The following is a 27,089-nucleotide window of genomic DNA, read 5'->3' as shown; positions in this document are numbered from 1 at the left end:
GATAAAAAGAATACAATTCTCTCCACTAGTGTTTATTTCTGTTTTTGAAGAGATAATTCAGAAATCGGATCTAAATTCCGATCAATTGTTTGTCCCACTTTCTATATTTGGAAAAAAAATAAACAATATTTGAAAAACTTTGGAGAAACATTTTGTGAAGGCATGATTATCATAAACCATTGGTTTTGAGGAATCTTTTAGATCTAAACAAAAAGCAGAATAATAAACAATTTGTATATTTTTTTTTTCATATAAATAAAGCAAGCTGTTACCATATCAAGGCAAAGTATTTTTAGAACTCTTATCTAGAAGTGAGTTTTTAAATGGCTGGATTTCATAAGTTTTTACATTGCAGTCATGTTTAATGTATAAGCCAAATACTTTTTCATAAACTCATAGTTTTTTTGTTGTTTTTTTTAAGAGGGGGAGGGGTCTCAATCAATTCCCCTCTTATCTGTCATCTTTTTCCTATTTACAATTTAAATATATTTTAAAAGTTAAATAAAATGCTTCGCTGGGCGCAGCTTGATACGACCGCAGAGGTCGAACCCTGAACAGTTGGGGCAAGTATGGACACAACATTCAAGCTTGATACAGCTCTGAATTTGGATTGTGATTAAATATTTGACACAGCATAGGTTTCTGACACAGAAAGAATGTGGTCTAAGAACTTCAATTTTTTTAATTTACCTATTATGGTCCAATGTCCAAAATCAAAATACATGGTTAGATTCAGCATATCAAAGAACCCTATATATTCAATTTTTGTTGAAATCAAACAAAGTTTAATTTTGGACCCCAACTTGGACAAACTTGAAAACTGGTCCCATAATCAAAAATCTAAACACATGTTTAGATTCAGCATATCAAAGTACCCCAAGAATTCAATTTTTGTTAAAATCAAACTAAGTTTAATTTTGGACCCTTTGGACCTTAATGTAGACCAATTTAAAAAACGGGACCCAAAATTAAAAATCTAAAAACACGGTTAGATTTGGCATATCAAAGAACCCCAATAATTCAATTTTTGATGAAATCAAACAAAGTTTAATTTTGGACCCCAATTTGGACCAACTTGAAAACTGGGCCAAAAATCTAAAATCTAAATACATGTTTAGATTCAGCATATCAAAGAACCCCATATATTCAATTTTTGTTGAAATCAAACAAAGTTTAATTTTGGACCCCAACTTGGACCAACTTGAAAACTGGTCCCATAATCAAAAATCTTAACACATGTTTAGATTCAGCATATCAAAGAACCCCAAAAATTCAATTTTTGTTAAAATCAAACTAAGTTTAATTTTGGACCCTTTGGACCTTAATGTAGATCAATTTAAAAAATGGGACCCAAAATTTAAAATCTAAATACACGGTTAGATTTGGCATATCAAAGAACCCCAATAATTAAATTTTTGATGAAATCAAACAAAGTTTAATTTTGGACCCTTTTGACCTCAATATGAACCAATTTGATAGCGGGTCCACAAATAAAAAATCTAAATACATGGTAAGATTCAGCATATCAAAGAACCCCATATATTCAATTTTTGTTGAAATCAAACAAAGTTTAATTTTGGACCCCAATTTGGACCAACTTGAAAACTGGGCCAAAAATCTAAAATCTAAATACATGTTTAGATTCAGCATATCAAAGAACCCCATATATTCAATTTTTGTTGAAATCAAACAAAGTTTAATTTTGGACCCCAACTTGGACAAACTTGAAAACTGGGCCCATAATCAAAAATCTAAACACATGTTTAGATTCAGCATATCAAAGAACCCCAAGAATTCAATTTTTGTTAAAATCAAACTAAGTTTAATTTTGGACCCTTTGGACCTTAATGTAGACCAATTTAAAAACGGGACCCAAAATTAAAAATCTAAATACACGGTTAGATTTGGCATATCAAAGAACCCCAATAATTCAATTTTTGATGAAATCAAACAAAGTTTAATTTTGGACCCTTTTGACCTCAATATGAACCAATTTGATAGCGGGTCCACAAATAAAAAATCTAAATACATGGTTAGATTCAGCATATCAAAGAACCCCAAGAATTCAATTTTTGATGAAATCAAACAAAGTTTAATTTTGGACCCTTTTGACCTCAATGTGGACAAAGTTGATAACGGGGCCCAAAAATCAAAAATCTAAATACATGGTTAGATTCAGCATATCAAAGAACCCCATATATTCAATTTTTGTTGAAATCAAACAAAGTTTAATTTTGGACCCCGATTTGGACCAACTTGAAAACTGGGCCCATAATCAAAAATCTAAATACATGTTTAGATTCAGCATATCAAAGTACCCTAAAAATTCAATTTTTGTTAAAATCAAACTAAGTTTAATTTTGGACCCTTTTGACCTTAATGTAGACCAATTTGAAAACGGAACCAAAAATTAAGAATCTAAATACACGGTTAGATTCGGCATATCAAAGAACCCCAATAATTCAATTTTTGATGAAATCAAACAAAGTTAAATTTTGGACCCTTTGGACGTCAATGTGGACCAATTTAAAAACGGGGCCCAAAATCCAAAAACTTAATACACGGTTAGATTCAGCATATTAAAGAACCCCAAGAATTCAAGAATAAAACCCCATTGAAATTGATCAAGAAATAAGCAATTTATACGAAGTATCTTCTTTTGCACAATACTGTGCAATTGAATATTTCTTGCTATTGTGCAATACTGTACAATTGACAATTTCTTGCTATTGCGCAATATTGTGCTATTGGATATTTCTTGCTATTGCGCAATACTGTGCAATTGAAGATTTCTTGCTATTGCGCAATACTGTGCAATTGAAGATTTCTTGCAATTGTGCAATACTGTGCAATTGAAAATTTCTTGCTATTGCACAATACTTATTATATAATACTTTACACATCCTGTTTGGTGTGTATCTCCTACCATATCATTATTATTTGCTTTTAAATATCAATCAGAAATAACCAACTTAAAATGGAAAATTTTAAAAGAAAAAAAAAAGGAAAAAAAGAAAAAAAAAGAAAAAAAAAAATCCCCCCCCCCCCAAATTTTTTGAACCCCCTTATGATTCATCACCCCCAAACTCAATCCCAGCCTTCCCTGTGTGGTATGGTACCTTGCAGTACAATTTCAGAGAGATCCATACACTTGAGCACAAGTTATTGTCTGGAAACTAGAAAAATGCTTATTTTTGGCCCCTTTTTGGCCCCCAATTCCTAAACGTTTCGGGCAATTACCCCCAAACTCAATTCCAGCTTTCCCTTTGTGATATGGAACCTTGTAGTACAATTTCAGAAATATCCAAACACTTACACACAAGTTATTGTCATGAAACTAGAAAAATGCTTGTTTTTTGCCCCTTTTTTGGCCCCTAATTCCTAAAATTTTGAGGCAATTACCCCCAAAATCAATTACAGCCTTCCCTTTGTGATATGGAACCTTGTGGTACAATGTCAGAGAGATCCATACACTTACACACAAGTTATTGTCTGGAAGTTACAAAAATGCTTATTTTTGGCCCCTTTTTGGCCCCTAATTCCTTAACTGTTGGTACCATAACCCCCAAAATCAATCCCCACCTTCCTTTCGTGGTATTGAACCTTATGGTAAAATTTCATGGAGATCCATTCACTTAAACTAAAGTTAGAGTGCGAAAACCAATGTGTCTTCGGACGACGCCGGACGAAGCCAGACGACGACGACGACGACGACAACGACGACGACGACGACGCCAACGTCATACCAATATACGACCAAAAAATTTTCAATTTTTGCGGTCGTATAAAAACAATACAGCTGGTCAGAGTTCTTCTCTTGTCTGTCAAAGGGTCAATGACTATCACTTTTTCCGCTATGGGACATGAAACCAGTTTTTTGTTTTGCCAAAACCCCTTCCTCTTTTCTTCCCAAATTTAGTAATTTACATGTAGAAAGAATTATTCAAAAATTCTAAAGATTGCATCATAATTTTTCATTAAATCTTGATATAAATAAAATGCTCCGCAGGGCGCAGCTTGATACGACCGCAGAGGTCGAACCCTGAACAGTTGGGGCAAGTATGGACACAACATTCAAGCTTGATACAGCTCTGAATTTGGATTGTGATTAAATATTTGACACAGCATAGGTTTCTGACACAGAATGAATGTGGTCTAAGAACTTAAAAATTTTAAATTGGACATTCACCTATTATGGTCCAATATCCAAAATCTAAATACATGGTTAGATTCAGCATATCAAAGAACCCCAAGAATTCAATTTTTGATGAAATCAAACAAAGTTTAATTTTGGACCCTTTTGATCTCAATGTGGACAAAGTTGATAACGGGGCCCAAAAATCAAAAATCTAAATACATGGTTAGATTCAGCATATCAAAGAACCCCATATATTCAATTTTTGTTAAAATCAAACTAAGTTTAATTTTGGACCCTTTGGACCTTTATGTAGACCAATTTGAAAATGGAACCAAAAATTAAGAATCTAAATACACGGTTAGATTCGGCATATCAAAGAACCCCAATAATTCAATTTTTGATGAAATCAAACAAAGTTAAATTTTGGACCCTTTGGACCTCAATGTGGACCAATTTAAAAACGGGGCCCAAAATCCAAAAACTTAATACACGGTTATATTCAGCATATGAAAGAACCCCATATATTCAATTTTTGTTGAAATCAAACAAAGTTAAATTTTGGACCCCGATTTGGACCAACTTGAAAACTGGGCCCATAATCAAAAATCTAAATACATGGTTAGATTCAGCATATCAAAGAACCCCATATATTCAATTTTTGTTGAAATCAAATAAAGTTTAATTTTGGACCCCGATTTGGACCAACTTGAAAACTGGGCCCATAATCAAAAATCTAAATACATGGTTAGATTCAGCATATCAAAGAACCCCATATATTCAATTTTTGTTGAAATCAAACTAAGTTTAATTTTGGACCCTTTGGACCTTTATGTAGACCAATTTGAAAACGGAACCAAAAATTAAGAATCTAAATACACGGTTAGATTCGGCATATCACAGAACCCCAATAATTCAATTTTTGATGAAATCAAACAAAGTTAAATTTTGGACCCTTTGGACCTCAATGTGGACCAATTTAAAAACAGGGCCCAAAATCCAACAACTTAATACATGGTTAGATTCAGCATATTAAAGAACCCCAAGAATTCAAGAATAAAACCCCATTGAAATTGATCAAGAAATAAGCAATTTATACAAAGTATATTCTTTTGCACAATACTGTGCAATTGAATATTTCTTGCTATTGCGCAATACTGTGCAATTGAAGATTTCTTGCTATTGCGCAATACTGTGCAATTGAAGATTTCTTGCTATTGTGCAATACTGTGCAATTGAAAATTTCTTGCTATTGCACAATACTTATTGTATAATAATTTACACATCCTGTTTGGTGTGTATTTCCTACCATATCATTATTATTTGCTTTTAAATATAAATCAGAAATAACCAACTTAAAATGGAAAATTTTAAAAGAAAAAAAAAAGGAAAAAAAGAAAAAAAAAAGAACCCCCCCCCCCCCCAAATTTTTTGAACCCCCTTATGATTCATCACCCCCAAACTCAATCCCAGCCTTCCCTTTGTGGTATGGTATCTTGCAGTACAATTTCAGAGAGATCCATACACTTGAACACAAGTTATTGTCTGGAAACTAGAAAAATGCTTATTTTTGGCCCCTTTTTGGCCCCTTTTTGGCCCCCAATTCCTAAACGTTTCGGGCAATTACCCCCAAACTCAATTCCAGCTTTCCCTTTGTGATATGGAACCTTGTAGTACAATTTAAGAAATATCCAAACACTTACACACAAGTTATTGTCATGAAACTAGAAAAATGCTTGTTTTTTGCCCCTTTTTTGGCCCCTTATCTTAAAATTTTGAGGCAATTACCCCCAAAATCAATTACAGCCTTCCCTATGTGATATGGAACCTTGTGGTACAATGTCAGAGAGATCCATACACTTACACACAAGTTATTGTCTGGAAGTTACAAAAATGCTTATTTTTGGCCCCTTTTTGGCCCCTAATTCCTTAACTGTTGGTACCATAACCCCCAAAATCAATCCCAACCTTCCTTTCATGGTATTGAACCTTATGGTAAAATTTCATGGAGATCCATTAACTTAAACTTAAGTTAGAGTGCGAAAACTAATGTGTCTTCGGACGACGCTGGACGACGCCGGACGACGACGACGACGACGACGACGACGACGACGACGACGACGACGCCAACGTCATACCAATATACGACCAAAAAATTTTCAATTTTTGCGGTCGTATAAAAACATTTAAATAATTGTACTATAATTTATCTAGAATCAATGCAACATTACATAAGCTTTTGATTATAAATCAACACTGAATGATTTATATCCTCACGGCTTCTTTTATATCAGGTGATTTAACAGAAAGATTATGTGTTGTAATTTGTAACTAATTAATACATTATCTAAGTTTAATCAGGTAAACAATAGAATCGTTACATGCGTTGACAGCTGGCATGACAACAAATGGGATTTAATAGTTGCTCTTATTTAATTGGGGTTCATCCTGATTATATTGACAATGAATTAAATATGTGTCAAAGACGAGCCTTAATATAATAACCAAGACAGAATATTTGCTGAGACAAAACGGTCTAGCCCAATTAATACAAACTGGTAAAGGACTAAAATTCTAAGTGCCAAAAATTATTTCAATATATTAGATTATTGATTAATTAAAGCTGATCCTTTTGTCTGTAATATCATGTGTAGTTAAAATACACATCAACCGTGCAAGACCCTCATGGGTAGTCAAGGTCGTTCAACACCCCTAGTAGTAGTTAGAATAAGACTTGGGTGTTTTAACTGACTGGCTGATTGTGAGGGGTTGCATTAAGACAGCTATATCAAGAGAGAGCTTCGTATATTAAAACTGAAACAGATATTTGTATCGCTTGAATTTTTGCTCCAATCAAAATGTGAGAATATTTCATAACCTGTAGCTTCGTGACATTTATTTTTAATTAATACTTTTAAAGACTTTTAAATATTTACTTTTTTTAGCATGAAATAATTACGATAAAAGATTTGTCATAGAGGTATTTTCTTTATTTGTCGAACAATACTTTTTCGAACTACATGATTTGGTGTTTGAATGGAAGATGGAGCCTTTTTCTCACAGTACCCTTTACCATGAAATATCAAATGACTATTCTCCTATGTTAATATCATTTGGACTAGCTTGTAATTTGTAAAATCCAGTTTTCTAGCTACAATTAATTAGCAAATTTGGAAAAAATATTTCTAAGAATTGTTGCACTAATCCTAATAAGGCAAAAATATTTTTTAACGCAATTACAAATTTATTTTTAACTGTCCAATATAATCTCCCAATTCCCTGAAATGCCTCTACTAATTTAAAAGCAATCATGCAATAAGGAGAATTCCAATGCATTCCTTCATATTTTCATTACAGCAAAATCTAGGAAGCTAAACAAAATGCTGAAGTTCATTCATAAAAGAATTTGATGGACATTAATGAAAATTAATAGAGGACTCTGGATGAATTTTGAATCCTATTAAAAAGTATAAAGAAGACATCACGCACATTAAAGCTGCAGAACTTTAGCCTCACCCTAATCAATAGCTTTGCAGTTTATCCGTCTTTTCAAGATAAATGTTTCATTAAATGTTAGGTGGGAAAATCATGGAAATTAACAAGGTTCATCATGTGTAATGATGATTGAGAGATTTTGGGGAATATCTTGACAGGGCACCTAATACACAGGTTATCGAGATGAGAGGTATATCTAATGCACAGGTAGAACCACAGGTAAGGTACCTGATGATTTTTTTTAATGATAAATTAGCCAGAAATGATGAATTGATTTTTTTCTAAAGAATCTGTAACTATCCTAGGATTGGCTTTTCAATCTATAATTAATTGCTGATTTCTACATTTAATTCAATTATCACAATAGTTTGCTTGCCAATATATTTAATTGTTGAAAGTGAAAATATTTTTGAACAATTTGCCTCAGAAACAGACAATATCTGAATGACTTCTGTGGTAAAACAGATGCTCTTGCAATAAAATGGGTTAACTGCTTTTTAAAACAAAATTTAAGTTTAATGATGCTTTTAGGAGTCTGCTTTTGTTGAAAATATTTGTACTAAAAATATTGCCTTAATTTTTATATATGAGATCATAAAATAGATTCAACATGTATAAGTTCTTTTTCCACAAAAATTTTCCTAGATCTCACTTATGACTGTTCCAAAAATAAATGCATAGTGACTTATACACACCTTTTAAGACTAAAACCACCCATAATTTAAAATTTTCATTTCACCTATAAATCTTACAAAATCTAAGGCAATTCCAACAACCTATTATTAATATACTTGAAGTGTTTGTCAACGTTAAATTTGGAACAGTCTTTTGTTACATTGTAATCTATGTAAGAAAATTTTAAAGAAAGCTATGAGCATTGTCATGAAGGAAAGACTGTCCATAGGAAAAATTCTTCAATTCTATTCCTTTCCACAATTATTAAAAGAACAGTTCTGATGCACATTACAGATATAACTTATAAATCATTTATTGTAATTGCTGTTTGTGAGTGCACATAAAAGTGTGCTGTCTTGGGCTTTTTTTTGAGTGCTATTATTTTCCCAAATTTTTGAGTGGTATAATTGTGCAATTTTTCTGTGCAGTATTTAGTAGACTATTTTCAGTGTGCTATTTTTTACCATTTTTTTGTGTGCTCCTCTTTTTGTGCCTGTTAAAATGTTTTGTCTGGTATCATCCAACAAATTTTGGTCATTCTGATTTTTTGATCTTGTACTAAGTTTTTGAATATGAAAGCTAATTTTAAATACAAACTGGTTCCCTTTTGTATACCATTCTACCTGTCATACTTACACAAAGCCAGGTCTTGTTCCAGTTTGTAGGCAATCTGTTCTGCTCTTTCTTTTCTCTAGAAAAATATACAAATAAATTATATCTAATTTCTTACTAATCGTTTAAAACAGAAATATCAAGCTAAATATGCCAAAGTTTCATCCGGTTTGAATAAAGTCATATTGCCCATTCTGTTAACAGAAATTCTTTGCATCGTTTTAAAAATAAAATTCAAATTACCGCTATCATAAAAAAAAAATGGGACACAGATGATGCCCCCGCTTGCATATCATATGAAGTTATAAAGGGACATAACTGAAGAACGGTAAAAGTGACGCTATCCAAATTTTTACTTGATCTGAGTTTTGTGGTTATAAGTATTGTGTATAAGTTTCATAACATTTAGTTGAGGCAAACACAAGTTAGAGAACGGAAATGAAAAATTCAGCAATTTTTCCATTTGTAAAGGGGTATAACTCTAGAACAGTAAAAGTGACACCACCAAAATTCAAACTTGATCTGTATTTTGTGGTAATAAGCATTGTGTTTAAGATTCATAAAATTTGGTTGAGGCAAACTTAAGTTAGAGAACGGAAACCAACTTTGGGACGTACGGACAAGGGTAAAACTGAATGCCCCCTCCGCTACGACGAGGGCATAAAAATTGCTGTTTTTTCTTCTTCAAATTGAGCATTTTCAGTCAAACATTTGCTTAAATCAATATTTCTATTTTTACACAGACTCAATCAATTTATTTGAATTTGGGCAGGGGCTTGAACTCTTTAAAACTTCTTCTTATATCTTACATGTATGTATATTTATGTCACATAAAGATACATGTAAATTGTTAGATTTTGTTAATTCAATCTAAATAGTAAATTATAAATATAACTTTTATCAAAAGCTTAATTTGAAGTTTATCAATCCATTTATGCAAAGTAACTACTGGTAAATAAAATTAGGAACATTGCCATTAGTTGAGGCTATTCATTTCCCACAAACAACCAAGATCAATGTATACAGAAAATGAAAATCAATTTCCATTCAGAGTCATATCAACATTAACTATAATTGTACCCTCGTACGATTGAGCTGTTTCTTCAATATATTCCTATCTTTCTTTTGACCATGAATCAATACGTCCACTGAGTTACATATCCAATAATTCCATACAATAACTCTTATTGATACAGTCGGCAGTAATCTAATAGTTATTTCTGCTATCCTAATGAACAGTTCAGGTCTTATCTATAGGCAAAATGTCAAATTCGGCAGGGGAAACTTTATCAAATATAAACAATTTGTCTATTCTGTTTGTTTTTATGCCTAATATATCATTAACCAAAGCCTTTAAAGAAAATTTACATGCGTCAGCAACCCTTAACTGTTAATCTTATGTGAGGCTTGTGTCTGAATACGAAAAACCAATGAGACTGAAATATCATTAATAGTTAAAAAGTTGACCAAAGTGGATAGATTCAACTCCCTAATCTGAGAAGGATTCATGTTCTTGAAGGCCCTAAAGACATCAATGGACAAACAATTCCAATCAGAACTTTTCATGAAAAAAATGATCATTTTACAGAAATATTCTTGCTCTGTAGTTCATGGTTGACAACCTTTTAGATGAAGAACAGGCAATATGAGTCTGTTTTGATATTACGGGTATTTCACAACGTGCATTGTTATCTCATATCCTTTCTTTTCCTACTAAATATTTACTTTTCTTTCTTTTCTTTCATCCTTTGTTTCCACTCTTGTTGGAGGGGGTGTGTCTTTAGGGTCCTGGAAAGAAAAAAAGGCTATTAATATAATAGTTACAAATAGTGAAATTACTGAATTTGGTACATCTCTATGGGAAAACTAGTTGACTTTGTGTCTCCAGAGACCAAAACCAAATGTATTTTAATCATTTAGTCAATTTTTCTTTCGCTTGAAAAATACATGTATGGAGTAGTCTGCTAGATTTCTATTCAATTTTACAAATGCATGGCGGTTGGTTTCGTCACTTAAACTGCCCTAAAACATTTATCTGTTAATCAAGGCGTCAAGTAACAAAAGGTTAAATGGGGATGAAAACTATCATTTCTATACATTGGATTTACCTGAAGGAACATCCAGCTATTAATTCGTATCAAGAAATTTGATTTTTCGACTGAAAAACTTGTTTGTATAAATTATGTCACAGATATTTACAATCAAAAAATTTTCCAACCATATCTCAAAATTTGTGAAAATAAAATCTTAAATTACATGTTCTATGCAAATCCAACTCCCACTAAAATTCAACATCCTGCCCATTTATATACATGATATATATCCTGTTATATTAAACATCACACACAACTAAAATGGTAAAGTTACATCAAATACATCATGCCTTTACCTTATAAAATTTAGATGTATTAATATCACACCATATTTACGTACAAACTTTCACAATGACTTTGCGTTATAAGGTAGGTAAATTTTAATGAATGCTTCTTTTTTATGTGAAAGTTGCATATTTTATGTGCATATATATATATACTCCCTTTTCTTACTGGTGCAGATATAATTTTCCTATTCATTTCATCTTTATATACATTTACATGTACACGTTATACATGTAAAAGTTATCATCGTCATCATCATTTGATCCAAGTAGAGAATAGAACTAAAGCTTCAAGTGCAAGAGATGAGAAATGCTAGAATTTTCATAATGTTTAAGCTTATTATTCCATTAACTTAATAACTTTTACAAGTGCAGAACTTTCACTTTTTCTTCATGTTATATAATTAACAGTTCAGATAAACAGTACAGTTTGTCTAAAAATAGAACCCTAAACTGCTCCTTTTTTCCTTTTACCACATGCAAATGCTTTCACTTGAACCAATAATGTATGTTCATGATGTTGAAAGTTACATACTTGTACAAATTTCCTATACCATAAAGCAACAAAGTTTTATCTTCTCTTAATGTGTACAGGCCATACAGTGCATTTGGCCTAAAGATAGAACCCATATCAATAAGAGATTTATATTCACACTCTTTTAGTGTTATTTGTTAAATATTTGGCAGAAATCACATCAATGGCTTTCTATGTTGTCCAAAGAGGTGGGCTTATCTTGCTTTAAGATGTGATGCCAAACAAAAATGTATTTGTTTTTCATGTTTTCTTATTTAGAAAATAGGGTGGGTACCTATAGATTGGATTTTTTTTCATTTGTTTTTTTTTCCTTGAGTACATGCGGACTACCTACAATTTTGTGTCAATTCACTTAACCCTTTCGTACCGAAATGATCCTTTTGGCACCCTGGAGCGCGAGCCGAAATTGTCCTTTTGGCACCACGGAGCTGTGGGCGAAATTATCCATAAAATTTTTAACCTACGCATTTTGAAGCATACACTTATAGGGTAGGTAGGAAAACCCTAAACACAAGTGTTTTTTTAGCTCATAATAGAATTTGTAAGACCTACATGTACAAGTAACTATAAAGATGGAGAACAGCAATAAAAAGCTTTGTTCCTACTGGGAATATCAGTCTCATGTACATTATTGCCAATCATGACTGCAGCATTGTTGCCTCTTTATTTTGTTCAGTTTTGGTTGCATACATAACATGTGTTGTTCTATGGCTATTTGATTGGCAATGTCTGGGCCTTTTATAGCTATTAACTACATGTACAGTGTGTGCTTTTCTCATGGTTGAGGGTCATACTCATAGTGATCTACAGCCATTTTTCTCCTTTGAATTCTTTCACTTTTTTCTTGTCTTATAGCTGACTATACTTTAAGGGGTTTTTTCATTGTTAAAGGCTGTACAGAGATCTATAGCTATAACCGCTTACTTCCCATCATATGAACTCCCTCAAAAAGTTGTCTCATAGGTAATCATACATCATCTCCATATTTCTATATTTAGACTCATCTCTCTTTTAATAATAATATAACTATATAAGAAAGTTGGTCTACAAGTCAAGATTGTCTATTTACATCTTTCTTGTATCATCATTTATGCAATAAAGTACCTTTGTGCTACTACTAGTGTGAAATAAAATGTCCCCTTGGGTTATGTATCTAAATGAAAATTTGGAATCATTGCCAACACTCTTGATTCTTCACACAGCACACCTTTTGAATTTCAAGGAAAAACCTCAGGATATATATCATATACTAAAAATTCAATTTTTTACATAATCTATTAATATTACAATAGAAATAAATAATTTCCCAAGCTGTATAAACAATTTTTGCTATTTTGCCAGATGTACTGAGACAAAATAGGCACAAAAATCATAATATAAGCAATTAAACAATACTGAAGTATTATTTAATGTTCAGAGATGAATGCCTCTATCATTGTACCAACTTCACCTTAAACTGGGATTGTTGCAGTTTATAAACTCCTTTGAATGATGTGGACCTTTCGTGAGTAAGTCAATTTCTTACCAGGTAAATGTTTGTAAACATTTAAATTGCATTACATTTTTTAATTAGAATTTTGAAAGTTCAAGCATTGTGTAATCACGTTTGGCATGTGTTTTAATGGATTTAAATTTAGCAGCAAAAAAACCTTGCAAACATCCTTTAAGCTTAATAAAGGGTAAGAAACTTATATTTTTACATGTAATGAGCATGTAAACAAATGTATGACTACGAAAAACCAAATGCAATTTATAAACATGTACATGTAGAGGTATCTCAAAAAACTAGGTCGAAATATGACAAGAGCTTGTTTACATTCCTCAGTATAATTGTTTATAAAGTATTTTTAAGCTTTAAATATGTTAAAACAGGATGAGGTAAGCAAGCTAAGCACAAAATTCATTCACAATTCATAAAAAAAAAATTGTCTTTATATATACTTTCAGTTATTATACTACTTGGTGACTTGTTGACTTTAAAAGCATTTATGAATGTAGACAATATTTAAAAATATTGATGAGCTATACTTTATACATGAGAATTTAACATGTGTATACAAATTGTATATATACATTGTAAGGCTGAGTGTAAAATGGTTTAATTGAAGAGTGTTTAATCAGTAAATAATGGTATCTGGCTTTCAAGTCTAAAAAAATCACAGCATACCGTGTAGTAGTAAATAATAAACACAAACAATAAAATACTCCAATATGCAAACACAAAACCTGAAACAATCCCTAGAGTCAGTGTTAGAATCTAATTCTTGACAAAAGTCAATACAGATTTGACAAAATGTCTCTTTGATTCTTTATGACAAATTGATTGGCCTGGCAATTCTCTGTTTGATTATAGCTAAGAAAAAACAATTTCTTCATAAATTTACAAGATATTGAATACCAAATAATCAATAACTTCTGATAACTTTGCACACACAATTCAAAGCACGAAGTGTACTCTATCATACTTAAAACAATCTCTCACTTGTGTCTAAAGAATGAAAAGTCGAGTTAAACATTATAATAGGATAGGAAGCATTTCTTTATCAACAAAATCGTTCTCTTTTCTTCTTTAGCCTAAAGATCTAGATGCTGTTGAATCTCAAAGGATAGAAAGACAACAGGCTGCCAAAAGAATAAGGCGAAGCAAATCTGCACCAAATAGTGGCAGGTCATGTTCTGTGTCAGATTCGTCAAAAGGTGGTCAGTGTACAGGCGAAGAAACTAAGTCAGCATGTCTTCCAAACATATTCAAGATGCAGCAAAAAACAAGTGACAAATACAAAGACCAAAACAATCAACAGGACCAATTAACAACTCCACCGATATCTTCTCCCGATTCAAATCCTCCACCATACCAAGACTCATTACAATACATTAATTGTGATCCTGCAAGTAACAACCTAGAAAATGTTCCAGTGAATAAATGTCACAAGGATGAATGGTCAGACACAAAGGATGAGACAACAGTTCCCTTACTGGAAAAAATACAAAATAACAAGTAAGTACAAAATGTATTACTATACATGTACATGTACTGTGGATTCGTTTATTTCCGTGGTTACCAATTTTCGTACATTCAAGAAAATTGTATTTTCTTTGAAAATTGATTTCGTAGATTTGCGAAGGTTTCCATACAAGCTAATATAGAAAATTTATACATCGTTAAACATTTAAAATTCGTGGTTTGCCTCTACCAACGAAATCCAGGAAAATTGGTATCCAGTGAATAATTATGAATCAACAAGTTATTACATGTACATGTCTATAATTGAAGTATGTTAAACAAAGAAAGTGAACATTTGAAAATTGTGACTGATTTCTAATCTACTTATTAGTTTATTTAAACAAATATTGTTGTTTTTATTTTAGCTTAAACATGTGCTTTTAATTACTAAATGATAAATCTGTATTTAGATCATAATAAATAAAATATACTACATACATGTATATGCATGCACATTGTAGCTTTTCAGACCACACTTGATCTGGTGATATGAATAAAGTAATAGTACATGTAACAATTTTCTGTTGATGTAATATATATAGCTGCAGAATTAGAAGTAAACTTTTTTACTGTTTTTCCTGATGTCTTAATAAAAATATTGTTATATATATGTCAATGCCGAAACATTGACATTGTAACTTTACACCTAAGGAAATGTGTCATAGGAAATTCAATAATTGATACATGTAGTTTAATACATGTACAATTATACAAACTAATTACAGCAAGTTCATTTTTGTACTTTGCCAGATGATACAGATATATTTATTGTAAACCTGATTACAATTTGTTGAAAAATACCCGATTCATTTTTTGGCATCATAAATGAAAGATATTCTAATGCTTCCAAAATTGGCTGGGATTATCTCCATATATACATGTGCATTTTGTGCCTACTGTGTACTGTAAAGATTTGTTAGTTACAAATGTACTTCGTGAAAAATTAATCTATCATGGATACATCTGTTTTTACACATTAATCTTTACATGACATGCACATGTATGTCTATCTCATGTGTATCAAATTATACATGTATCAAAAAAACTTTCAATTGCACTATGTATTTTGCTTTAATAAACAAATCCAAAACTGTTCAAGGCTGTAACTCAATTGTGTTTTTAACCCAAATTTTATAACATATATTATCAATCAACTGGTGATCTCTAGATGTCTTTTTTAGTTCATTTTTATTGTTGGGTTGCAGCATTGACTTTTTTACCCTAATTCTTTTTTAACTAATATACAGCTACAAAATATTTATTGTGTGCATATTGATAGGGATTATGCCATAATGGTCATATAACATGTATAATACACAAGTCCAATCTTTTTTATAACAAATAATGCCATATAATACACAAGTATAATCTTATTCAACAATATGTTGTATCTTACTAAAAGTTAATTGTCAATATACAATCAATATTCACCATTTGTCACATTTTTTTTGTTATTTGAGATAAGGCATCAGTAACATCAATCGCCAGCCACATATCCAAATCATGTGTCAATTCAAATTAATAAAATAATACATAATTTTCAAATATAATATTTTGTAAAACACAATTTAATAAAATCCGGACAAATTAAAAAAAAACATTATATATTAAGAAATTGAGACCTATAGATGAATGTACAAATTTCTTTCTACGGCCAAAAAGATAATATTAATGGACAATGATGGATAGGTGCCTGTTTCTATCATAACTTTGTTTACTTATGTCATAAATTAGAGGTGGTTTTGTGTATCTAGATAATTAACAACTGATGTTTGTACATCACCCTCTACACTTTCCCAATCAATACACTGTTTTATCCACTGATCATTGTTTACAATTTGCTCCTAGTATCTATACAAGAAAGAGCTGGATCTCTATCGCAGAATCCACTTTCATATAATTTCTGTGAACTGTGTAACTATTTAGCTTATTACACCTAGCTATAGTACAGGTAAATGCTAGTATTGGATTACACATCTAAAATCATCCTGCTTTTCAGAAATCAATTTCCATCTATTTTGTGACACTAGTGTAGCTTATTCTCGATTTAAGTTATGGAGGCCAATTCATTGATTGAAAGGATTTTTTCCAATTTGTGTAATGTAAAGTAAACTTGGATTATCTTTAAGGAAATTATCTATTTTTGGAATTATATGAAAAATTCAGTTGCCATTGGTGACATGAATGGCTTAATTGCATTTCAGAATCTGGCTTCATATGTGTAACTTGATTTGTAAGTCTTTGACGCTTGTATGTGTGTCATGGATTAAATTATGTTAACACATTGATGTGTGAATTATTCATAATGAACTGCCTAAGCTCCACCAATTGATTCAGATTCAATGGAAAGGCTTTAAGATGCACATGTGTGTTTATTTACATTTGGTATCAAAAGGAATTATTTAAGAATTAATTTCTTAGCAAATCATGCCTTCAACTGACATGGGCATTATAGTGTTTTGGGGGGAAAATAGTGATTGAAACTTCAACAATTGACTTCTTAATACACACAATTATCAAAAACCTTATGATGGAATGGGGTGACGAACCAAAACTGGACATATCTAATATTTTCTAATGCAGAATTAGTAAACAATGGCAACTTTAGTGTCAGCCATTTTGGAAACATTGTAAGTTTGTTTATCTATTTAAAATCTTATCTATTGTACTTAAATATATTTAGATTTTACCTCAAACTCATTTAGAAACTGTGCAACTCCACCATAACTTAACCTCTTCTTTTCGAAACCCAATTTGTCCGCCGGTGGTAAGTATGGGACAGGATCCCTGGCAGCAAAAAGAGCCAGCAAGTTTGGAGGTAAGAAAGCAGTCATTTTGATCAAGTATCTCTCAGTAACTTGTCTTTAAAGTCTTCAACAGCCTCTATTGACCCTCATTCAAATACACAGCGGTTATGTAAACGCCAATTTGTTCTCTCTGTCCAACACATGCAATTTACCACGTCCCTAAATAACTCGATTGAGACGTCTGTTCTTCGTTGCTTTGTACTGTGCCGATAAATGACGTACCACAGGGAATAAGGTGAAGTATTATCCTCGCAGTGAATTAATATTTTAACGCTAATTTTCTTATCAAGAGAAGAAATATGTAGTATTCTTGAAATGTCAAAGCTTATTGACTTTATATGCTTTGTGCCATAGGAAGAATAAACTGTTAATGGTAATTTAATATTCACTGCATAAAGCACCTGTTAGTCGAGAGCCAAAGTTGTTTGTAAACGGGTTTGTGATTGGTTAATCGATCAAAGTCTCAACTCTATCATATACTCAATGGGTTCATGTCAACGTAAGATCAACAGTAAATTGTAGCGATTGAGGGTGAAATTTTTGCATGAGATATGGTTTGTTAATTTATTGAACCCTGCTCATCATGTTTATAAAACGACAACGCTTAATTGCATGCAACAAACTATGAAAAAAGTGCACAATGGACAGTGAAAAAGTGACATTGACTTGAGATTGTTTTATGCAGACGATAATCTTGCTAGGAAAGAACATGTACTTTTAAGAAAGTGTGTTTTAGAAATTATGCTTTGACATCAGTGCCAATGATATCCTCTCAAACGGAATTTTATGATTATAACATTTGCAAACGTGATCACAATCTTAGCACAGTTTTCTTTTTGACAACTTTGTTTAGAACTGCACAAAATAGGCTTTGGCATTGAGTCAAGAAATTAAAAATTGCTTTAACAACTGTTCTATAGCACACAATGGAAATAATTAAACAGCTTACATATAGGAAAATAAATTTGTGATTTTAATAACTGGAATATATTTATACATGAAAAGATGACATGAACAAATCTAAACGTTGTAAGTAGGGCTAACACTTTTATGCAAAATGGAGGTGGCAATGATGAGCTTAGAACAAGGTAATGGTGGGCCTAATTGTAATTACCAGCGTCAAAATCATGTTCTTCCCAATTCCAGGTCTTATCCAAAGCCAACTGATGATGTCGATGGTATGGGTCCCAGTGATATGGCAGGTAGTGACTATGAATGCAGTGAACGAGTGGTAATTAATGTAAGTGGTCTACGATTTGAAACACAATTACGGACTTTAAACCAATTCCCAGAGACATTACTTGGGAATCCACAGAAACGAAATAGATACTATGATCCACTAAGAAATGAGTACTTTTTTGATCGGAACCGACCAAGTTTTGATGCAGTGTTATATTATTACCAAAGTGGTGGACGTTTAAGAAGGCCAGTTAATGTTCCATTAGATGTTTTCTCAGAGGAAATTAAATTTTATGAACTTGGAGATGATGCTATTCAAAAGTATAGGGAAGATGAAGGATTTATCAAGGAAGAAGAAAAACCATTACCTACAAATATATTCCAGAGACGAGTTTGGCTGTTGTTTGAATATCCAGAAAGTTCAACTTCAGCCAGGCTAATTGCAATATTCTCAGTGGTTGTTATTTTAATGTCAATTGTGATCTTTTGCTTAGAAACATTACCAGAATTCAAAAAGTATCGATATTTGAACAAAACTAGTGAAACTGGCAATTCCACAACACCATCGATTGAGGAAGATGATATTCCTCAGTTTAATGAACCTTTTTTCATTATAGAAACCTGCTGTATTATTTGGTTCACTTTTGAGCTTTTAGTTAGATATGCTTCCTGTCCTGGAAAATTAGGATTCTTTAAAAATGTAATGAATCTTATAGATATTGTGGCAATCATTCCATATTTTATCACACTAGGTACCGTAATTGCCGATGAAGGTAAATCGAACAACCAGGCCATGTCTCTTGCTATCCTAAGAGTGATAAGATTAGTAAGAGTGTTTAGGATATTTAAATTATCAAGACATTCAAAGGGACTACAAATATTAGGACAGACTTTAAGAGCCAGTATGCGAGAATTGGGATTGCTCATTTTCTTCCTCTTCATTGGAGTTATTTTGTTTTCTAGTGCAGTGTATTTTGCTGAGGCAGATGCAGAAAGTACGCATTTCCATAGTATACCTGATGCCTTCTGGTGGGCGGTTGTAACTATGACAACCGTCGGCTACGGTGACATGCGACCGATAGGAGTTTGGGGAAAGCTTGTAGGTTCATTATGTGCCATCGCTGGTGTACTAACAATTGCATTACCCGTGCCTGTGATTGTATCAAACTTCAACTACTTTTATCATAGAGAGGCAGAGAATGATGATAAAACGAACTACCATCATGTACAAAGTTGTCCAAACTACTCAAATAGCAAGAAAAGTTCAATTGCCTCTAGCGGTTCAGAAAATATTATGGAAATGGAAGAAGGCAGTAGTTTTATTAATGTGAATAGTGACAGATCGAAAGAAAACCACACAAACAAGGTAAACAACCCTTCTAGTATGAATAACTTAAGCATTGAGACTGATGTATGACAAAAACTGTTACAACATTAGAACTTTTTACTCATCAAGTTGTTTGTAACTGGGAATTTAACAGTGTTTTTGACTGAAGTTAACACTTTCCTTGCATTTTATTATATTATATCCTATAATATTTATTAAGATTCATTTTGAATTTCTCAACTCCAAAAGTCTTTCATCTTCGCACCAATCATTAAAGCACCTGCAATTGTTTTTTTATCTTCGGAATTATGAACACCTTTCATAATAGATGGATTCATGACAGTTTTCCATTAACACAACTAAAACCAGAAATCATAGCGCTAATACACACGAAAAGGTATACATCAAATACATGTAACAAGGATCAGTGTTTATTTACATGCAGATATTCAAAAATAGTGAGGGCTAGGATACAAAATTCAGTGATAAAAAACTTTACATTTCCAATTCTGATTATTCTATAGATGGTCATGGATTTATTCTACTTCTGTGATTATAAATGAAGATTTGTGCTAACTAATGAAGAATTTCCAAATTAACTTTCATTCTATTATAAGTGGTTGTTAGAAGTGAACCAAAACAAAGCAGTTGTCGAGAAAGATGATGGAATGGCTGACAGAAACAAAGAAAGAGAATCAGACAGAAATGATTGAAGCTCAAACTGGTGGACAGAATGCTGACAAAGGTAAGATGATTATACTTTATTAGATGATTAAAAAAAGATCACAAACAGAAGGAAAAATGGAGGAATTTATGAAAAGGGTGGTATTTGAAGAAGAAAAAAATGAATTACCATGGTTACATTGTAGCTGCTACTTTGCCTTTAAATTTGAGGACCATCAAACTGCCAATATATTTTTATTGGTGTAGTTTCGAGAGAATTTTACATATCATACTTGCATTTATGAGCTGACAACCAAAATCTATTAGCAATATAATTTGATCATCAGCTTTAAATCTGTTATCATGGTTATATTATATATTTCTTTCTATATCTTTACTCTTTAATGTTAGGTAGTTCAGAAACATTACAAAGAATTTATTACATGTAATGCATATATTTCATGAATATGCTTGTAATTATCACAAAATATCTGTACATGTATATAATGGGCATCAATTACAATACATGCAGGTGCTGCAGTTATGGCTCTGAACTAAAGTTGCAGTGTACTGTGGTTCTTCATTACTAATGAAGAAACTAATTAACCCACATACAAGAGGTAGTACCTATTAATCAATACTGTTATAATGATACATGTAGTTCGTAGTGTAGGGGTTGATAATAGCAGAATTTCTACCAAGGTCCTAGAAAATCAGGTGTTAAAACAAAATTCTACTGATAGATGTGAGATTATTTTGGGTGTTGCAGTGAAATGTTCTTTCTTGTTATCTTTAAATTATTTTTGGTTAAAATGTAAACTTCCATCATAGTTGTCAGTACTTTTTCTGAAGCCAGTATAACACCTGTTAAAAGGCCAATCAGAGAGTAATAAGATTAAGGCCATGTATTTGGACTGGTCATATTTTCAATCCTTCACACATGACATAGCTGCATTGTTTCCTTGAGCATTATTTAACTTGAAGTAATAACAGTCCAAAAAGTATACAGAAATATATGTAGTGTATATACATGTATTTATTTTGAGGCAATGCTATTTGAATGATAATATTAAAAATACGATGCTTATTTCTTAATGAAGGATTTGAGATTCATATAGACTCTTATGTTGTATAAGTTAATATGATATTGTTGAGTGAAATACATCATACATTTGTACCTGAAATTGGATCCTTGAAAAAAAATCAAGAACAGTTTTGTTAAATATGTTGTTAAGAAACCCTGCTTTGAAGTACAGTATCATCAATTGCATGAGTTCACATTCATAAGCTGGTTGTGTGCATTTGATGGACATTAAAGCTGAATATATTGTAAAATCAAATATAATACAGGAGCATACTTCAAAATATATAGTACTAATATCAAATATATATATAGCTATGTAGATTTTCTGTATGTCAGTCACATACACATGTACATGTATGATGTGTATCCTGGCATAATTTGCTTAAAACGTTTTGCTGCAATATCTCACTGGTCAACCGTCATTGTATAATAGATTTGCAAAGTTGCTCTCTAACAATGCCAAGCAGAGGTACATGAAACTTGATGTATTTATCACCATCTTGTCAATTTAATCATGTGATGTGCAGCAATTTGGTCACTGCGGCTTATATAATATCAATTTCAGTTGTTGATTTATTTCATTTGATTTCATTGTATTCAATTTTATATAACGTTTTTACTGTTGAAATATGCTGATTTATACATTTAAACTAGTCTTTAGTTGTATTTAAACTATTTCAAATGCTTTCTTAATAACGTCATACTTGAATTCAATACTTTTATAATGGTTGTATTGATGTATATATACTATGGGGTTGAAACTGTTTGTAATCCTGTTTCTTTATAATATAAATAAATACTCTGATTGAGTGAACTTATTTTGAAACAGATTTAATAATCCTTGTCAAACACTCAATCGTTGCTTCTATTTGCAAAAAAAAATGCATTAAGTGCTTGTGACATATATATGTATATGAAATTGAGAAATTTACGAGTGCTTGTATTGTTAGTTTTATTTTTAATTAAAAGTCAGTGGAGTATCAGACCTTAACTAATTTCAGTCACGCTTTGAATTTAAAGTTAAGTTTAATACATGAATATATCTCCAGAGATACATGAAAGCTAAAAAATATTAGATAAACTGGTCATTCTCAGTGCTGAATCAAGTTTTTTGTACCTATTAAATGCTGTGGGCACTCTCAAGTTCCACATCCTAGACTGGGGACTCTTCAAAGTTTTTTTTTTTGATTATTCTATCATTGATGTGTTACCAAACATTTGCTTTTAGTCTTGTTATGAAAGCTTTGACAGTTCAAAATATTTGAAAGAGAACTGGAGTAAAAGATATTTGTCAGGTGAATTTAGAAGAACAGTTACCAGACAGGGGTGTGCATGTTCTCACTTCATTGGCGCACAAGAAGTTGAAGTTCTTTCCCTGGGCACAGTCAAATGTGCATTTAAGGGTGGTTTGTGTTTAAAAAAAATTTTTTGCACTAAGTAATAGCTTTAAACTGTTTGTTTTTAAACGAATTTTGTAGCAGTATTATTTTTGCTTTTTAAAATAATAACGGCAAAGTGAAAAAAAAATCATAAAGAATTCACAAACACTGGAAATAATCATGATGATTTTCTAAATAATTTCTAACCTTGAATTGCTATACAAAAGAGTTTCTTGAGCCAATGAGCAGCAATAATGCAAGCATAAAATGTCAAATGAATACACTTATTCATCCTGTGTTAAGGATTTTCAATCATGCTAGTTTTAAATTAAACCTTTTACTAGTGTTAGTGATGGAATAAATCTCGATACAAATTCCATAAATGAAATGTTAATAATGTTTATTAAACACATTTTAAGGCCGAATCATTTAATATCAACTTGATGTTTTTCCAATATAGTTTGTAATGCTAAGATTTAGAATGGTATGAATGAATTGGAATTTGAAAAGCCCATCTGTTCATTGTAAAATTTATATGTTTTGAATTTTTATTGTTTGCAGAAGCCTGCTGATGCTATTTTAAAGGTGCAATATATATATATATATATATATATATATATCCTAAATTTATCCCTAATGAGAACCTAACAGAAGGCTTAAATTACTCTCCTACCTAATGGTTTCATCTCGGTGACTGCTAAAAGTACAAGTCAATCATCATAGCCCATGTTGTGTCCTCTTGAATTATGTTTGCTTTTTAATGTTTCATCCTAAATTTCACCTGTTGTTCCCCACCTTCCAACTTTTGGACAAAATAAAGTATGCTGTGAGTCCACTTTAAAGACCCAAAAACAAAGTACATGTGATAAGAAAAAGGATGAAGTTAAAATGTGATATAAGTTGAAAAGGTCACACCAACATTCATATATGGAGTAAACGTCACATCTTGAAACCATTTAGTACAGGACATCTTAGGCTGGGAAATGGTCAAAGGTACCTAGCAAATATATATACAATATATGTGTTTTCTTTATTTTGAATTTTTCATTTAAGCCATTTGTCCTTGAAAACAGAAGTTGTAAGCTTATGCAACAATTTTTTCATACATGTATTAAATCATAAAAAAAACATGGGAAAGAAGATCTTTGAAAAAATTAAATTACCATTGATTTTATATTGTAGAACTGTATAGAATTACTGTTTTATTCAGTTTCAAAAGACTGTAATACAAGAATTATAGCAATCAACAATCAATGCAAAGTTTTGATCAAGTCAGCACTTGTCATGCTTGTCAAATAAGCAAAAAGAAAAATAACAATTTGATTATACCAAATCTCTTTTCAAATTACACTGAATGGAGCAAAATTAAAAACATTATCTGTATTGAGTCTAAACAGTAAATAATAACACAAACTTTTATTCATCAATCTTAATGAAAAAAGAGATTAATGTAGATTGTAAGATGTAATGATAATAAAAATCTACTAAATAGTCCGTACTTATCTAAATTAATATTTTATAATTTTTTTCCCCAGTGCAGGATTGTATTTGTTATGAATTATTGAACAGTATGAAATTGCTTTTTGTGAGCGAGAAACTTCATAAAGAGTCTTTTGTTGTAAAGAGAAATTGATTATGTTTGCTCGGGTAATTCGTTTGGCTAGTGGTCAATTTCTATGATGTCATAGGGGCTTATATAGGTCTAAGCTAGGTCTTAGGTGAGATTATGGTAGGGTTTTAATATTTTTTTAGTCAATGGTAATCCTTTTCTAGATAAATTACATGTAATTCTAGTTGTTTAGTTGTTATAATCTGTGGAATTTCACAAAATTTAACAATACATGTAAATTGTAATCCTATAAAACTTGATTAACATGATAATATGTTTTTTTCTGGAAGATTATGATAAACAAGTTTTGTTGGAACACATTTAGGACATGTACCATAAGCCTATCATTATTTGCTGATTTTTATCTTTCCTGTATTTCATGTAGCAACAAGTTTTGAAAATACCATATTTTGTACTGAGTATTTATTGTTTAGAAAGACTTACAGCCATAACCTATATTGACTTTCAGGCCATAACCTATATTGACTTACAGGTCATAACCTATATTGAATCACAGGTCACACTTGTCCAACTTTGGCTATTCTTTATGTCTTTTTTGTTTTGTTCAGCTCTTTCAACATTTTCTTGGGTTTTGGATTTTCAAATGTTTCGACCTTGACATCACTGAAGAGACATTAATTGTCAAAATGTGCATCCGGTGAAATATCGTTTGTGACAGTGACCTGGTAAGACTTCCAATATATTATGACCTATAAGTCAATATCGGTTGCGATTAAAATAAAGTAATAAAGTACCAATTTTGATGCACCGGATGCTGAATCTTTTATTTGAATAATTTCACAACACAACCATGTATTTCATTTAAAATCAAACATAGCCTTGTTTTCTTAAATACTCATCTGGGTTTTCCAAATTACTAAAAGTGAGTTTTTCCTGCAAGAATGATGTTTATGGTCCCTTTCTTTTCATTGTAAAAACTGCACAAATCAATGCAATGGTCATAAAATATGAATGTAAACTGATTCTGTTATACATGAAGCAAGTTTTTCCCTTGACTATTTAGAATTATAACATGCACAGAACAGAGTGAATGTTTTTGCGGAAAATATTCACTAACTTGTCACAGAATTCCAATTCAAATATGAAAAATTAATTTTTGACAATCAGAGACACAAAACCAGATATACAATTTTGTTACCAATGGTGAACCTCCATTCTTATAATGATACATAAAAAGACATTCATGATTTCCTTAAATTTGGAATGAAAGTAGATATAAGAAGACGTGGTATGAGTGCCAATGAGACAACTCTCCATCCAAGTCACAATTTATAAAAGTAAACCATTATAGCTCTTTAACACAGAGCCTTGGCTCACACCGAACAGCAAGCTATAAAGGGCTCCAAAAATGACTAGTGTAAAACCATTCAAACAGGAAAACCAACAGTCTAATCTAGATAAAAAACGAGAAACGAGAAACACTTATGAACCACATCAACAAACGACAACCACTGAACATCAGGTTCCTGACTTAGGACAGGTGCAAACAAATGCAGCGGCCTGTATCTATCACATGGACACTTATGTGCCCTAACAGTTCTTTTTTGGAATGTATGTAATTCTGATGAGTGTCAATATATTTCTAATCGGTTATGTGTAAAATTAAGTAGAAAAGAAGAGAAAATTGAAGCTAATACACTATGAATTCTTTATCACTACTCTACTTTTTATCAGCAGGGGTTATTATTAATATATTAACATGATTTTGGGGGATAATGATATAACTTGATATTTGGGGGATTGGAGCACTTAAAATGATTGATCACATCTATAGGTAATACTGTAGCAATCCTTAAATTATGAAAGTACAAAGCTTCATAGAACATGTAGAAAGGTCATTACTGACATTAAGTACAATTAGAAGACAAATGCTCCTTAAACTGCTGAGATGGGAGGTTTTGTCAGTACATATATTTATATAAACAACTAATTGCATGGTTCTAAGGCTTATTATCAGATAAAATCTGGGCTGGTCTTTAAAGTATATGCTGTAACACTTCCCAAAATCACAAACAATTTAGTCATTTAGGTTTTTTTAATATCAACACATACATGACATAATAATGTACCATTGCAACATGTTTAAAGGACTTATCAGTCTTATTATGATAAAGACCTTATAATTTACATCAGATATGAAACAATTTTAATTTAATTTTGGTAGTTAAATAGATGAAATTTTAGCAT

At 31.5% G+C, this 27,089-nt stretch overlaps 2 protein-coding genes across 4 annotated transcripts in view; one reads left to right on the top strand and one right to left on the bottom strand.

Moving 5' to 3' along the window:
• Nucleotides 1–17,989, bottom strand: part of LOC127704429 (U1 small nuclear ribonucleoprotein 70 kDa-like) — an 86,116-nt gene extending 68,127 nt beyond the window's left edge. Inside the window, exons 1-3 of the mRNA XM_052208471.1 lie at nt 17,524–17,989; nt 10,643–10,705; nt 8,942–8,996 (exon numbers count right to left, since the gene is read on the bottom strand). Of these exons, the coding sequence (XP_052064431.1) occupies nt 8,942–8,996; nt 10,643–10,705; nt 17,524–17,667 (262 nt within the window). The 5' untranslated portion in view covers nt 17,668–17,989. The remainder of the gene's footprint in view (nt 1–8,941; nt 8,997–10,642; nt 10,706–17,523) is intronic.
• The window catches only part of LOC127704423 (potassium voltage-gated channel protein Shaker-like), a 54,204-nt gene continuing 41,224 nt past the window's right edge, over nt 14,110–27,089 (top strand). Inside the window, exons 1-3 of one of the 3 annotated variants that reach the window (XM_052208458.1) lie at nt 14,110–14,827; nt 18,787–20,185; nt 20,764–20,891. In XM_052208458.1, the coding sequence (XP_052064418.1) occupies nt 14,583–14,827; nt 18,787–20,185; nt 20,764–20,859 (1,740 nt within the window). In that variant the 5' untranslated portion in view covers nt 14,110–14,582 and the 3' untranslated portion in view covers nt 20,860–20,891. Of the gene's footprint in view, nt 14,828–17,250; nt 17,464–18,107; nt 18,195–18,786; nt 20,186–20,763; nt 20,892–27,089 lie in introns of those variants that run through there. The other 2 variants (XM_052208459.1, XM_052208460.1) reach the window with 2 other exon arrangements.

The sequence above is a fragment of the Mytilus californianus genome, unplaced genomic scaffold (genome assembly GCF_021869535.1).
Source record: "Mytilus californianus isolate M0D057914Y unplaced genomic scaffold, xbMytCali1.0.p SCAF_6, whole genome shotgun sequence".
Taxonomy (NCBI): Eukaryota; Metazoa; Mollusca; class Bivalvia; order Mytilida; family Mytilidae; genus Mytilus; species Mytilus californianus.
The sequence above is the reverse complement of the archived record's forward strand: the minus strand, read 5'-3'. Positions and strand labels throughout refer to the sequence as shown.